This window comes from Mus caroli, unplaced genomic scaffold (assembly GCF_978045245.1).
Source record: "Mus caroli unplaced genomic scaffold, Mus_caroli_1 scaffold_2, whole genome shotgun sequence".
Classification (NCBI taxonomy): Eukaryota; Metazoa; Chordata; class Mammalia; order Rodentia; family Muridae; genus Mus; species Mus caroli.
The window spans coordinates 48,923,315-48,940,376 of record NW_028227257.1 but is presented as its reverse complement, the minus strand read 5'-3'; the positions used below and the strand labels follow the sequence as shown (position 1 = coordinate 48,940,376).

The 17,062-nt window shown below is 41.5% G+C and overlaps 1 protein-coding gene across 2 annotated transcripts in view; it reads left to right on the top strand.

The window, feature by feature from the left end:
• Positions 1–17,062, top strand: part of Atrn (attractin) — a 121,621-nt gene that overhangs the window by 98,806 nt on the left and 5,753 nt on the right. For both annotated transcript variants that reach the window (XM_085834097.1, XM_021156919.2), the window contains exons 24-28: positions 195–352; positions 6,120–6,181; positions 10,860–10,938; positions 13,196–13,303; positions 15,391–15,505. In XM_085834097.1, the coding sequence (XP_085690223.1) occupies positions 195–352; positions 6,120–6,181; positions 10,860–10,938; positions 13,196–13,303; positions 15,391–15,505 (522 nt within the window). The remainder of the gene's footprint in view (positions 1–194; positions 353–6,119; positions 6,182–10,859; positions 10,939–13,195; positions 13,304–15,390; positions 15,506–17,062) is intronic.

Here is a 17,062-nt window from a genome sequence, read left to right as displayed (position 1 = left end):
ACTTCAGTTTTTCCAATCTGTAGATGGAGATGGGAAGGTGTTGTGTGGGTTAGAGATTGAAACTCATAAGGCTATATTCTTTTGACACTGTAAGTGCTCAATTAACTTTTACCCTCATTACTAGTGAAAGAAGATTCTTTCTGATTGTCATAGCCACCTCCCAAGTCTTTATTTTTATTCTTGCTTCTTTCTAGCTGGAACCCAGACTGGAGAAGAGGTGCCTGTTGTTTCAAAAACCAACATCAAGGAATACAAAGATAGCTTCTCTAATGAGAAATTTGATTTTCGCAACCATCCAAACATTACTTTCTTTGTTTATGTCAGTAATTTCACTTGGCCCATCAAAATTCAGGTAAGAACTGCTTTTTAACTTCATCCCCCTAAAGATGGTGACATCTCTTTAGTGGCGACTAAGTTCACTCATTTGGAATCTGTGCTGACTGAAGACAGTGTTGCTTTGCCTTTGAGGGATCTTTGCCATAAGACTGTGAGTAGCGGGTGCCTGCTGTTCTTAGGTTGGAGAGATGTTCAGTGAGTGGAGTGCTTGCTACACAAGCCTGAGGACATGCAATTCATCTGCAACCTCCCATACAAAGCGGGACATGCAGTGTGTGCCTGTCACCCCAGCACTGGGAAGCAGGAGACAGAAAGATCCCTGGGGCTTGCTGGCCAGCCAGTCCAAGCTGGATCTGTGAGTTCTAGATTCAGTTAGAGACCCTGTCTCAAGAAAAATAAGGTAGAGAGTGATTGAGGAAGACACCTGATGACCTCTGGCCTCTGTATGCATGTGCACATATGTATACCTTCAGACATATACACACTCAGAAAAAATTCTGAGAGTGTCATATCACTTGTGAAGAAAGTTTTAAAGCACTTTTAAAAGCAAGTTGGAAGTTATACAAGGTAGTATACTTTTGTAATCCCAGGATGTGGAAGACCAATGCAGGAGGATCACCCTGAGTTTGAGGCCATAGGAAGACCCTGCCTCGAAAAGAAAAGAAAAGAAAAGAAAAGAAAAGAAAAGAAAAGAAAAGAAAAGAAACGAAAAGAAAAGAAGAGAAAAGGGAGGGAGGGAGAGAGAGAGAGAGAGAGAGAGAGAGAGAAAGAAGAAAGAAAAAAATCAAATTGATTGGCATATAGTAATGTGTTTATTTTTTGAGTAATTGCTATGTAAAAGCCTTTAGAAATACACAGTTTTAATTATGGGATTGAGTATAAATAAAACAAGTACATGTTTGTAGCCAATAAAGTATGAAAATGACACATAAGATGTCAAAGTGGTATGATGGTTATAATGTGGAGTCCATGGAGGAAGCAGCAGGCATATGAGGTACTGTGTAAACACATAGCTTTACTGTGGCACAGACAAGGGTGGATTCTTGGCCTGTGTGTGGTTCATGGAGGCTCTCCAGTTTGCAGATTCTCTGTGCATGTGACCTGAAGGGTAGGCACAAGGATTGGTCTTCCTGCTATGACCTCTGGTGTTATCAGCCTGCTCTTCAACTGGATGTTTTATAATCATGTTCTCTTGGGTCCTTGCCTCAATATTTTGTGGTCCTTACTTTATTTTTGGGTGAATGTGCTGTCAAGGAAGTATAGCTACTTGACAGGGTCTTTTGTGTTTTCACCCAATCAACTCAGAAGCAAGTTTGTACTGGCATGGTTTTGGAACCTAGGTCTCGGGGATATGTCTTGATGGGACCCTGACTGAAGACAAGACTTAGGTTGTTTTCTCCACTATGCCCTTTCCTGTCTGGATAATCCCCAGGCCTGTTTTCTTCACTGCTTCTCCCTCTGCTCGGGAACAGTTGCCTTCCTCTGCCAGCCTTTTAGGCAAAGGCCATACTCTACTCTTCTGTTCTTGACTGTTCATCCATCATCCTACATCCTGCAGTGTAGCTTCTTCCTTTACCTGTGAAGCATCTTATCACATATAACCCATGTGATACACCGTCTTCTGTTTCTGCCTTCCTTTTCTATTTTCTGGTCATTCATTTTGGGAATTAACTTTGTTAAACACTGGGGTGTCTACAGTTCTGGCCTTGGTTATCTTCTTGCTTCATTCCACAGAGATTCCTGGGTGACTTAATCCTACTGATGTGAACTGGTACTTCTCCAGTCTGGGTCCCATGGAAAGTCACACCAGTATTCTTGCTGCCTTGACACCTCTACCTGGATATTCACAAACTTCTTGTGCTCAGTATACGTATAGTCATTCTTATTAGCTTAGCCCCAACATCCTGCATGTCCCTTCTCGGGGAATATGAGGACTGATCTCCCTGTTACACAAACAGGTCAGGCCTATTGGAATCCTGCTATAAATTCAGTTTGGGCATGATGCATTTCCTTAGTTCACACAGTGGATTCAGCTTGCTAATATCTGTTTGATTTTACATCTAAGTGAATATCCAGTAATTTTCCTTCTCTATCCTTGATAGACTTTGATATTAAGGCTAAGTTAAACTAATCCAAAATTGTGTGTGTGTGTGTGTGTGTGTGTGTGTGTGTGTATGAGAAGACAACTTTCAGGACTCAGTTCTCTCCTTCCATAATTAGGTGACAGGGGATCAGACTCAGGTAGTCAGGCTTGATAACAAGTGCCTTAACTAACCTTAACTAACCTTTAATAATTACAATCCTGGAATTGTAATTGTGGTACCATATCCAGCTATTTTTCATCTATTGAAGAAATCAAAATTACATGAATATCTGTACTTGCTAAGTCATTTGATTCTAGTCTTTTATTTGAAGAATCCTTTTTTAAAAAAATATTTTTATTAGGTATTTTCCTCATTTACATTTCCAATGCTATCCCAAAAGTCCCCCATACCCTCCCCCCCACTCCCCTACCCACCCACTCCCACTTTTTGGCCCTGGCGTTCCCCTGTACAGGGGCATATAAAGTTTGCATGTCCAATGGGCCTCTCTTTCCAATGATGGTCGACTAGGCCATCTTCTGATACATATGCAGCTAGAGACAAGAGCTCCGGGGTACTGGTTAGTTCATATTGTTGTTCCACCTATAGGGTTGCAGATCCCTTTAGCTCCTTGGGTACTTTTTCTAGCTCCTCCACTGGGGGCCCTGTGATCCATCCAATAGCTGACTGTGAGCATCCACTTATGTGTTTGCTAGGCCCCGGCATAGTCTCACAAGAGACAGCTATATCAGGGTCCTTTCAGCAAAATCTTGCTAGTGTATGCAATGGTGTCAAAGAACAACTGTGTAAAGTCAGATCTCACTTCCCACCTTCACATGGGCTCTGGCACTGAACTCATGTCACTGACCTGAGAGGCACTTTATCCTCTGACACGCATCCTGTGCCCAGCCTAAAATTTGACCTTTGCAAGGTTTAGTGTGTGTTATCTGACATTGTCTGAGTAAGGATGACAAAATGAAACCAAACTTATGAGATAAAGCTTGGTGGTTGTATCAGTACTTTTTTATTGCTGTGATAAAACATTATGACCAAGACAGCTTATAGAAGAGTTTATTTGAGTGTATAGTTCCAGAGAGGTAAGAGTCTGTCCTGACAAGGAAGCTGTGGCAGCAAGTGGCAGGTATGGCTACAGGAGCAGAAAGAGCAAACTAGAAACAATTGAGGTTTTTTAATAGGAAAGCCCACTCCCCTAATGATGTCCTTCCCCTAGCAGACCACAAGGCCTAACCCACCCCACACAGCACCACCAGCTGGGGAATTCAAATGTCTGGGACTGCAGGGGACATCTCATTCAGACCACCTCAGTGGGAGAATGCTTGCTTTCATAGTGTGTGCAAGGTCCTAGGTTCAATTCTAGCCGAGAAAAGAGAACATGAGGAAAGAAAAGAAGGTGGGAGAGAGTAGGGAAAGACGAGAAGAAGAGGAAAAAGGAAGGGAAGGGGGAGACAGAGGAAAGCAGGGAAGCAGAGGAGAGGAGAAGAGAAAGAAAAGATTAACCAGCCTGGTTTTCAATAGCATCCCTCCCACTCTCAGTAGTTCCCAATTTGAGCATTAAGTTCAAGACTGATAGATATTTCTGGGTAGGTGACCAGTGTAGTCATAAACATGGTGACTTTTGCTCTCCTTACAGCTTGTGATTATGAACTCTTTAGATGATCAGCTTCAACAGAAGAGGGTCTCCTTTAGTCTCAGGTGCCCCAGCCAGCTACCCTGGGATACACAGCCTCTCTGTGATGAGACACAGGCCATTAACTGGTATGGTTCTGCTTTGCCAAAAAGTCAGTCCATGGTTGAAATCTCTACAATGAGAAAGAAGCCTTGAGAATCATTACATGGCATCAGGCAAGCCAGGACTGATGGAGCCTGAGAAAGGGCCAGGAGCATCCACAGGTTTTGGCACCCAGTACTAACTAGTAAAAGCACCTCATAGGTTTCTTTAAATGCAAACACTAAGGAAAAGCTCACTTTTTTTATTTATTAAGGCTATTCATTTTATTTTATAAGTGTTTTGACTGTATACATATGTACCACATGCATACAAGGTCAAAAGGTAGTATTGGTCCTAGAACTGGATGATTGTGACCTGCCATGTGGATCCTCGAAATTGAACCTAGGTCATCTACAAGAGCAGGAAGTGCTCTTAACTTCTGAGCCATCTCTCCAGCTCCAGAAAAACAACTCATAAAAGTCAAATCTAAGCCATATGTCTGGTGATGTACACCTTTAATTGTAGCACATGGAAGGCGGAAGTAGTCGGATTGTTATTCATCCAAGGCCAGTCTTTTCTTAACAGTGACAAAAACAAAACAAAACCTAAAATCTGTTACTTTGCACTTTAGAGTATAAGTGATAGAGAAAAGACACAGAAATTTTAGAATCTATACCTTAAAATACCTTATGGCTTATATGATACTGTTGGGACCATATTTACTTATGGAATGCAAAAAAAAAAAAAAAAAGATGGGGGGTGTGGGGAGAGTGGAAGGTCTCCCTTCTATTCTGTTGTGAATCTAGCAATAAAAAGAGTAAGAGGCATGAGTGTGTCTCCGTGGTAGAGCACCTGCTTAGCTTGTGTGGGATTGAATGATCCTCAGCACCACAGAAGAAGGGTGGGGCAAATAAATTTAGGAAAATAAGATGCTAATCATTGACTTTCTTGATTTTTTAAAAAAATGTTATTATTTTATGTTTATTGTATATGTTTATATTTTCTATGTGTGTTTTTGATGTGTGCTGGAGGGATGGGGGCCTCTGGATCACACTTCTCTACCATGGGTTCCATTACACTTTCTGAACTTCCCAATTGTTATCTACCATCTTTAGTGAAACAGTTACCATCTACTTAGTAATTGTTTCATTCGAATAGATACCGAACACTCCTAATCTGAAACTAATGCTCAGAAAGTGTCAGGTTTGCCAAGCAAGCAGGATAATGTAAGCCTATCATTTTAGCACTGGGAGGGTGAGGCAGAATTGTGAGCTCAAGGGCACCCTGAGCTTTTGAGATCCTGTCTCAAATAAAATTAAATTATATGGATATCAGATTTTCAGAATAGGTGTGTTCAGCTGCTGAATAAATCTAAGCAAATATCCCCAAAGAACCCTGAAATCTGAAACTTACTAGTTCTAAGCCCTATGGTGTGTGTGTGTGTGTGTGTGTGTAAGATAGATTCTCACTATGTAACCCTAGCTTCCCTGGATCTTGCTATATAGAGAGACCAGGCATATGCTACTATGCCTGGGAGTCCCAAACGTTTTAGATGAAGGATCTCAGTTGTACCATTATCTTTCCAATGAGGGCTCTGGTCTAGTGAGGCAGGTGACATCAGGCCAGTAGTAAGTATTAGGAATTGGTGATGACGGTCAATTCTGAAACACACAATAGATACATCTAATCTACCAATACAACCAATGATTTAGAAAGAATTATGCCTTAGTTAAATTTGCAGTATTTTTCTTCTCCACAAAATAATGTTACCTCTTTCGGTTATTAGTTCAAATACAGTAGGAATTTTTTATATTCTTGGTGCTAAACACTATTATTTTATAGTAAAGTTAGTAAGATAGAAATGATACCCCGTGGGTTGTCTGGTCATAGTCTGTAGCTGAGATCATTTTGCTGAGAAGTAGCGTAGGCTGTCACTGGCTTTGTCACCCATATTTTCTGTATTTTTGCTGCAGATTGCCTTCTCCCAGCACAGCAACTTCATGGACCTGGTACAGTTCTTCGTGACTTTCTTCAGGTAATTTCTCCATGCTAATTGTACACACTCCATCGAGACAGTCCCTTAACTGCAGCTTGCTTTGTATATCCCTACAAAGCTGCTTTTCACTCACAGTGATGTAAATTTAGTCTGATGTGATAAAACTCTCCGTTTGTATGATTCGGCTCTTTGCATGGGGAGAGGTTTGGGCTCAAGCAGTTATTACTAATATAGCTACTGCTGTGAGCTACATGTCTTAATCTGTCTTAATCAAGTTCTGACTGTGATTATCCATAGGGAAAGGAAAGGTTTACTTTCAAACTCCTGGGGTTCTCCTTTATTTTTATAGTTTTCTTATTAGTAGGTGGTTTTTTTTGAGAATACTATGCAGAAATGATTGAAGAGGACAAATTAGTCATTGCAGTATTGGTAAGAGAAGCAGCAAGAGCCAACCTCACCTCCCTATGTTCTCCCCAACTAGCAACTGCTCTACTGTGTTACTTCTCTACCTTTACACCAATTCTTGGCTTGCCAACTCAGTTATCTTTTCTTTTCTTTTCTTTTAAGACAGGGTCTCTCCCTATAGTAGTTATGACTGTCCTGGAATTCTAAGTAGAAGAGGTTGGCTTTCAAATCACAGATCCTCCTGCCTCTGCCTTCTGAGTACTGGAAGTATGGTGTATGCCACCGTGCCACAGCTAACTCAGTTAATTTTTGGTGTTCTATATTCTGCCTTACATACATACACACCAGGTACACACAAAATTCCTTTCCATTAATTTAATAGTTATATCACAATGCATTGACCAACTAAAAAATCCTGAATTGACTTATGATTCTACTTGCTCATGTTTTAAAGGAAAGGTTACTCTTTGCTTATCTTAAATCTTTCCTTTGCAATTGCTGTTTAATTTTTCCCTATAAGTCTACCCCAAATTTACATCTATAATCTGGCAAAACAAAAAGACCTCTAGTGATTGTTGTCTCTTAGCTTTAGTCTCTCTTGGACTCCATTCCCTCCACCCATAATGTTCCATCCTCTGTCCTTAAGTGTACTAGTCTCCAAGGCCTGCTATGCAGTTGTCATTGTTGTAGTTACTTTTCTATGTTGTGACAAAGCACCCTGACAGTGGCAACTTAGAAAGCGTATAATTTGAGGATCACAGTTCCAGGTTAGAATCCATGACCATCTTAGCAAAGGCAGACAGGCAGGCCTGGCACCAAACAAGTAGCTGAGATCGTCCAACTGGTCCACAAGCATAAGGCAGAGAAGCTAATTGGGAATGGCGTGGGCTTTGGAAACCTCAGAGTCCACTCCTAGTGACACACCTCCTTATCCTTCCAAACAGTACCACCAACTATGGACCACACATTCAAACTTCAAATGTGTGAGCCTCTGGGGACCACTCTCATTTAAACCACCACAGTGATCTTGGCAACTTCTTTTGTGTTAGTCCCATGCCACAGTCTTTCCATGTATTTCTCCTTTTGCTGGAACTTTTTCCCTCGAGGGTTCCTGAGGAAAGAAACATAGATAACTTTTGTATGTACTTCTACAAAGTACCTTAAGATACTTCTGAAAGTATCTTAATTTTTGCCCTAACAAATTTTTGTTTGCTTACTTGCTTGCTTACTTGATTCTGCGTTTGTTTGTTTGTTTGTTTGAGACAAGATCTTTCTTTGTAGCTCTGGCTGGCCTCAAACTCAGAGAGATTCATCTGCCTCTGCCTCCAGAATGCTGGGATAAAGGCATGCTCCACCATACCTAATCCAACCTCACAATTTTTTAAGTGTGTATTTATATATGTGTGTGGTATATGTAAAGGTGTGTGTGTTCATGCACACATGTGCAGAGATCAGAGGAGTCAGGTTTTCTGGTCTATCCTCTCTGCCTTATTATTTTGAGACAGGGTCTCTTGTTCGACATTACATATACCAGGTAAGATAGCCCAGGAGCTTGTAGGAATTCTCTCCCATTTCTACCTTCCAAATGTGTGCTACTGCATCTGACTTTAAGCAAGTTCTGGGAATCTGAGGTCAGGTCCTTACACCTATGTGGCAACTCTGCCTACTGAGTCATCTTACTAGCATTCACAAGGTCAAAGGTTGGGACCAACAGCCAAGGTTGTCCTCAGGTCTCCACACAGATGTACCCACAATTATACAAACACTCAACATAAACCTGTTTACACACCCACATCACACGCATACATGCACATACAAAAAAATGCTTTCTGAAAGAAGTAGAGAATGCTAGATATGGTATTACACGTATGTAATCCAAGCCACTCTGGAAGCTGAGGCAGGAAGATTTCAAGTTTGAAGCCAGCTTGACCACATAATTATACCATGCCTCAAAAATTGTATAGAGAATAAGAATGAATATGAATGAGACTAAAGTCATATCTCAGTTACTTTTCTATTGCTGTGGCAAAACACCATGACAAAGGTAATGGGGCATATAGTTTCAGAGGGTGAGTCCATGACAGTTACGATATGGCGCTGGAGTAGTAGCTGAGAGCTTAAATCTGGTCCACAGCATTAGGCAGACAGAGAGCTAACTGGAAATAGCCATGAGATTTTGAAACCTCAAGCCCCACTCCTAGTGATGTCCCACACCTCCTAATCCTTCCCAAACAGTTCCACCAGCTGGGAACAAGATATTCAACATATCAGCCTATGGGGGTCATTCTCATTCAAACCAGCAGTAGTAATTATCAGAGCCCAGCAAAGGAAGAAGGGATAGAGAGAAACGATTGATGGGAACTGGGGTGGAGTCTGGTACAGAGAGGTCTTTATGTACTGCAGCGAAGCGCGGGAAGGCAACTGTGGTTAAGGACCATTAGCTAAGTGGTTAGTAGAGAGGCTTTAATATTTCCAATACAAAGAAATCTGCAGGCCGGAAATAGTGTACGTTTCAGTGACCCAGATCTGATTATTACAACTCATACACTTGTACCAACCACATAAATATGCACAATAATTGTGTCAGTTTTATATTAAATAAAAATGCGGAGCGAGTTAAAAAATGCCTATTTTAAACTGATCACAGTTATATTTTCTTTGCTGTGACAAAATACCATAGGGAGTAGTTTATAAGGAAAGAGATTTCCTCCAGCTCATAATTCCAGAATTTTCAGTCTAGAGTCAGTTAGTTCTATCATATTGGGCCCACAGCTAGACCAAATACAATGATGGGGAGAATGTGGTAAAGAAAAGTATTTACCTCAGAGTGGTCAGGAGGAACACAAGACAAAATATACATTTCAGTCCCATACCTCCAGTGGCTTGCTTCATCCAAACAGACGCCACCATTCAATAGCCATTAAAATACAAGTCAACCAGTTGATTGACATCCATTGATCTTAGTCATATCCCTAAATTCAACCTCTAAGCTCTGATGCTCTGGGGGCCAAGCCTCTATTGCATAAATCTCTGGAGCATATTTCATAATAGAGCTGGGTCTCTCAGGAGCTGTTTGGTAGACTTAGTTGGTTTTTTTTTTGTTTAAGGTTTTTTTGTTTGGGGTTTTATTTTATTTATTTAATTTTTTTTATTTTGTTTGTTTGTTTGTTTGTTTGTTTTTCAAGACCGGGTTTCTCTGTATAGCCCTGGCGGTCCTGTAGACCAGGCTGGCCTCGGACTCGGAAATCTGCCTGCCTCCTCCCAAGTGCTGGGACTAAAGGTGTGCGACACCACTGCCTGGCCTAGACTTATTTTTTTAATCAGATTTGAGTCTTTGCCTTTGGAATCACAGTAGCTTTTCCCATTCAACACCTAGTTTACAGAAGAAAGAAAACCCAATTTTTTTTTTTATAATCATTAGACAACTAGAAGTTTTCCCTCCTATTAAGAAAACATATTAACAGTATTGAAAAAACTGTTGGCTTAAATTTGACGATTTGAATTTTATTTTACTAATAAATGCATGTATTGCTGGGCATGGCAGCACATCCCAGGACTCTGAGATAAGAGATCATAAGTCCATGCTAGCTGGAATAGCAAAATAAAATCTTTTTTTAAAAAAAATATACATACATACACACACATAGACACACAGTTATTATGAATTACTTTTCTCAGTAGTACAACCAAATGGTTGACTTGTCTTAGCGGAGGAAGGAAGAGGAAGCAGAGAGCGCGCCGTCCAGATCACTTTCCCTTTTGCATTCAGTCTGGGACCCCAGCCCGTAGCGTGCTGCTCCCCACATTGATTATTGGTATTCAGTTAACCCAGTGTAGAAACTCTCTCATAGACATGCCCAGATGTTTGCCTCATAAGTGAATTCGGATCCTGTCAAAACCACTGTGTATGTATATATAATTACAGAAAATATACTCATTACACATAAATTTCATCCACTTACCTCTTATGAAAAGTTGATTATTTACTGAGATTTTTCTCATTCTGAGTTTATCCATAAAGTCTACCACATTGATTAAATTACTTGTTTATTACCTGTTATCGCTTATGTTAGAATTGCTTTTCTTATTTGGGGTAAGCTGTGGTTGTCCACTGTGAGGGGCTTATCAAGAAGTCAGAAATGGGAACACCTTCTAGGAAGTCAGGACTGGAAGCTTAGCTGAGCCAGCAAGTGTTTCTCACACTGCACTTCCTGTGAGCCTACCTGTGCATCAGGAACTGGAGTTGGGACCTTGAGGATTGTTCCCTGGAGGCAGGGGTGAAGCTGACTCACAAGGTGGTCTTGCCTTGCAGCTGTTTCCTCTCGCTGCTTCTGGTGGCTGCAGTGGTCTGGAAGATCAAGCAGAGCTGTTGGGCATCCAGGCGGAGAGAGGTAAGCCCAAGTAGACAAATTAAACTCCACATAAAACTCGTTTTCTTTCCTTCTTTCTAGGCAGATCACTTTTACCTGTTCAGTGATGACTAATATTCATATGAGAAGCATGCTGTTTAACCTGCATTCTATGGTTCTACTATGTGCCATCAGTAAATTTTAATTATTCTTGCATAAAGTGTCATTAGTTTTGCCACTGCTTGATTCAAGTCTTCCTAAGAGCCTTTCCTAAGAATATGAGTATAGAGACAGGCTCAGCTCAGTGACAGAGCATTTGCCTGGCATAAACTGAGTCCCTGGGTTCTAGTCTCAGCACCCTCTAATAGTACAACACTAGAGACAACGCTTCTAACCTGTGGGTCTTGGGCAGCAGGTAGGGAAGGGGGATTTAAAAAACAAAAACAAACCTCTAGCTCTGTGTCATTTGTTATGACTAAGCACTAGAGTGGGTACTAGTGGACATGCCATGTGGACATTGAGCACCTCTCCATCCCAGGCACTGATCCAGGTGGTTCTGCTTTATCTTCATCTCCACCCTAGGATATGAGGGAGGCTGCGTAACTACCCATCACCACACAGATGCTGAGGTACAGAACTGAGGGGTAACTAGGGCCTCTGTCTTCACAGCACAGGTTCCTAAACACGTTCTCCACAAACACTTCATTTGTTCTAGTCTGTACATTTGAGAATCTCATGTTCTGACTGAATGAGCTAGACAACTCACCCTTAAATTATACCTTCTAAAGAAGGGCAACAAGGCAGTTTTGTTACTGTTGAGAAGAAAACAAAATTATTTCCATATGAGTTATTGAGATAGAATAGTAGAGATTTGTTTGAATACAAAATAACAAGTATATAAAAGTATATAAGTGGATAATAAAGAAAGCAACAATCAACTGGAAAATATTTGCAGTATCATGAGAGAGAGAAAACTAGAAGACGAACCCCCTCAAGAAAGGATTTTTAAAATATGTTTAGACTGTGTTCAGTCAGCTAATAAACTAATTTTTTTACCCTTTATTTGGAGTTTACTAACAGCACTGAACCTGACCATTGTAAATACATGAGGTCAGTCATGACTTGTTCCCAGTAGGAAGTTGTTTTTAGTTCTTGCTGCGGCCTGGGTCCTGATGGAAGTTCTTTACCCACCTTATCTCCTGTACTCTTGGCAGAGGTTCTAGAATAGTGCTGCAATGGGGTAGCAACTATCTTCCTGTGACCCTGCACCTAGATTATTACAGAACCCAGACTGGGTTTGCTGAGTTAATGGAAATTCTTTCCAGGTTCAGTAGAGAGATGTGCTGACACATACTAGGCCATCTAGTTTCTCAGTAATGCTCAGAGACCTCAATAGGATATGTAACAGCAACAAAATTTTTAACATAAAATTCCCCTTCTAAAACAGTGATGATTTATGTAGCTTCAGGATCCTGCCTCCTAGAAGATGGTTTGAAGCAAGGCCAGTTTGTCTTCCCCAGCATAGCCTCAGAAGACCTCTCATATTATTGATGATATAGGAATGAATGCCCACATTCTGTATTTGAGATGTGTGCTATAGTATCTCATCTGACCCAACATGAAAACATTTCAAAGCCATGTGTGCTTGGGTAAGGTAGGAGTTCAAAGTCATCCAGTGAGTTCAAGGCCAGCCTGGGCTGCATGAGACACTGTCTCATAAACAAACACATGAATCTCATTTAAAGAAGACATTGAAGCCTTGATACTTTGAACACCTATCCTAACATATCCACCGCCAAATCCAGAGTTCTTCATGTTCTGTCCTCTGCAGTTCCACGTTCATTGTGTTCTCAGCAGCAGCTCTCTCCGGGGAGAGTTGTCTCGCATCCTATCAGCCATCTTTTTTATTGTTGTTGCTCTGACAATGTCTGGTTCAGGTTTTAACACAAAGCAAGCTAGAGTGATTTTAATCTAGCAACAAAAATATGAAAAGGTAAGTTTTTGCCCTTTTATATATTCACTCAACAGATTATCATAGCATTATATCCTCCACTATTTTAACTTTTATTTCTTATTGGTAAGGGCTTTTTATAAAAATATAATAGTGTTACTACATGTAACAAAATTTGATACCTTGTGCTACCTAGCACCTTGTCATGTCCAGTTTTCCTCAGGTGTCACAGAAGCGACACTACATCTGATCAGTTTGAATCAGGGAGAGTGTAGTATGTCTAATATCTAGTATTCACTAATAAAATCTCAGTACTAAGCGTATTAATAATACTATATTATTCATTAGCAACTTCTTCGGGAGATGCAACAGATGGCCAGCCGCCCCTTTGCTTCTGTAAATGTTGCCTTGGAAACAGATGAAGAACCTCCTGATCTCATTGGGGGAAGTATAAAGGTGAGAAGTGGCTCAAAGGTCTATATAGCTTTTCAGAACTCAGGCCTCAGTTTGCCAGGCTAGAGACAGCAAGCGCTCTGTGTGTCACGCCCGTCTCCTCTCTAACAGTTAGTCAGCAGAAGCAACCCCGAGCGACTGTAAGGGGCTCTATGTGTGGCTTTACTTTTCAAGTTGTTCCATGTCAGATTTTAACATGCAAATTAAGCTTGTTATTCTTAAAGTATTCTGTGGCATAATACTTTATAGTTTTTATTTGAAAATATCTAAACTGGGCTAGGTGTGATGGCGCACATCTTTAATCTCAGTTCGGAGGAGGCAGAGGCAGAGTCAGGCAGGATCTCCTTGAGTTGTAGAACAGCTAGGCTACATAATGAGACCCTATATGTTAGAAAAAAAGAAAGAGGGGGTGGGGGAAGGCAGCTAACTTTAACCATTAATTGAACCAACACACACACATTTTGTTCAGAGCCCCAGTACTCAATTAAAAGCCAGGCATGGTAACAGTACTTGGGGAGTCAGAAACAGGATTCCCAGAGTAAGCAGGCTGACTAGGCTAGCAGGAATTGGTGAGTTTCAGGTTCAGCAAGAGGCCCTGCCTCAGTAAGTAAATCGAAGAACAACTGAGGGAGACTTGCATGTGCACTTGTGCATGCACCCACACATGCACTTGCACACACACCATATGTCACCATGCTTAGACTATAAAATGTAGCCACTACTGGCAGCATATGCCTACAATACAGATGCAGGAGAATCACTGCAAATTTGAGATCAGCCTGGGCTACTGGACAAGATTTTGTCTCAAGAAAACTAAAACAATACAAAAGTGTACTGCGGGGGTTATTCTAATGCCAGTGTTTATGACAGCACATTCATAACTGACAGTAAAGGCAATCAAGGACTGTCAGTGGTGGGTATATACATAGGCAGAGGAACAACTGCTACTAGAAACTGTTTATCCTTTAAAAGTCTAATGTATGCTACAGCATAGACAAACGTTAAGTTGTGTTAAGTAAAAGATGCTGTCTCATTCCACTTACCCATCTAGAATAATCAAATACAAGACAGAGTAAAATAGTGACTGCTAGAGGCTTAAAAGAAAAGACCAGGGGGTGGGGAGAGGAAGGGAAAGAAGTGGGAGAGGGAGGAAGGGAGAGAGGGAGGGAGGGAGCCAGACTTTGTGGCTTACGGCATCAAGAGGCTGAGGCAGAAGGGTTACAAATTCAAAGCCCTACGGGGCTACATAGTGAGAAGTAGGATTTCCTTGAGCTGTCTTTCTAGGTCATAATCTCTCATTGGGGGAAGTCAGGGCAGGGACTTAAGGCAGAAACCATGGGGAATGCTATTTGCTGGCTCCTTCCCAGGCTCCTCTTTAGCTTTGTTTTCTCATTTTGTTTTTACTGTCTATGGGTGTTTGACCTGCTTGTTTTTCTGTGTACCACATACATGCCTGCTACCCACAGAGGCACTGGTGCCTGGAACTGGAGTTACAGATGGTTGCAGGCTGCCCTGTGAGTGCTGGGAACTAAACTCGGTTCCTCTACATGAGCAAGTGTTCTTAACCATTGAGCCATCTTTTCTTTTTTTTTTTTTTTTTTTTTTTTTGAGACGGGGTTTCTCTGTGTAGCCCTGGCTGTCCTGGAACTCACTCTGTAGACCAGGCTGGCCTCTGCCTCCCGAGTGCTGGGATTAAAGGGGTGTGCCACCACGCCCGGCTAAAATTCTTTTTTAAAAATAAAGTCTGCAACAGAAAATGAATATTTTCTAGAGCTGAAGCATTCATTAAGTGGATAAAGAATCCATTTGATGAGCTATCTACCTTTCATAAGCTCTTAAACCCTACAGACTTATGACTTAGTGGCTGGGAGATGGATGTAAAACAGGTAGCTCTCTCCATAATATCTGGGTCTGTTTGTGCCAAGTGTGCAGAACTCGGCAACAGATCACCATACAAACTGGCGTGGGCCCTTTCCTGACACTCACACAGCTCTCTGGACAGTGCCCGTGGAGAGACCTTTTGTTGACCTTATAAGCACCTGACTGTGCAGTGTGAGGGGAGTTAAGGTGCTTCTGTTTTCTTCCTCCAGACCGTTCCTAAGCCCATTGCCCTGGAGCCCTGCTTTGGTAACAAAGCTGCAGTCCTCTCTGTATTCGTGAGGCTCCCTCGAGGACTGGGAGGAATCCCTCCTCCTGGTCAGTCAGGTGAGTAGACCGGAGACAATGACAGATATTGGTCTGTGAAGGACTGAGTCTTAGACACTTCTTCTGGTATAGAACCTGGGTCTGGGCACAGTGCTTAGTGGTACAGAGCGTTGGTGGAACAATTCTATAGTCCCCAAACTGTTCTGAGCACTGACATTCCTGTCCTGGGGTAGAAGTTCAGGGCCTTCCTCACAGTGCACAGCATCCTCAGACATTCATGCTCTGGTCCCCTTGACTCTATTGATCCCTGCTTTTTTTTTTTTTTTTTTTTTTTTTTAACCCCTTGTTCTTACCTCAAATTTAGGCTTTTTCTTCCTTGATAAGCTCCTATTCATCTCCATGCCTCTGGCTTACAGCTGTGTCCTCAAAGCTTGTGTTGCCATGTACAGAGTTCTAGCCATGCTCCACATCTTCTTAAGGTCTTGCTATGCAGCCTTAGCTGGACTAGTGCTCATTATAGGCCAGGCAGTGCTGGTACACGCCTTATGTCCTAGCACTGAGGAGGCAGAGGCAGGCAGATCTCTGAGTTCAAGACCACCCTGGTCTACAGAGTAAATTCCAGGACAACCAGAGCTACATAGGGAAACCCTGTCTCAAAAAAATAAAAACAACAACAAAACAACAACAACAGCAACAACCCAAAAAACTCATTATATTGCCCAGGCTGGCTTCAAACTCATAGTTATTCTCCTCCCTCAGCCTCCAAAGTGCTGGGATTATGGGTGTGACCCTTCATGCCCAGATTGTTTTAAATATGAGGCACAAAGAAGTATTGTGAAAACATAAAGGATATTTTGAAAATTATATTTCTACTGGGTTAATGCAGATCCATTTTCATTTCATTGAAATAATGATACAGCCTTTGGAGGTAGGGGGAGTCTATCCTATTTTCAAACTACATTTGTAGCCAAGGATGACTTTGAACTTCTGATCATCCTGCCTCTTCCTCTCTTTCTCCTCCTCCTCCTCCCCAGTGCTGAGATTCATCACTACTCCTGGTTTATGTGGCACCGAGGCTCAAACCCAGGGCCTCATGTATGCTAGGCAGACACTCTACCAACCAACCTACCCACAGCTCCTAGATGTGCACCATATTACAAACATTATTCTTTAGCATGGTTTTTTTTTTCCCCTAAAAAACATCTCTACAGGAAACAAGTACCAGTGGTGTTTTAGGGCAGGAATAGGAAGAAAATATTTTTACTATATACTCTTTTTTAAAATCATTTTTTAGATTTTATTTATTTATTTTAAAATTTATTTACTATTATTAATAAGTACACTGTAGCTGTCTTCAGACAACCCAGCAGAGGGCATCATATCTCATTACAGATGGTTGTGAGCCACCACGTAGTTGCTGGGATTTGAACTCAGGACCTTTGGAAGAGCAATAAGTGCTCTTAACTGCTGAGCCATCTCTCCAGCCCCTACTATATACTCTTTTAAATGACTTATTTGCTTTTATTTTTATGTGCATTGGTAATCTGCCTGCATGTATGTCTCTGAGAGAGGATCAGGTCCCCTGGAACTTGAGTTACCATGTGGGTGCTGAGAATT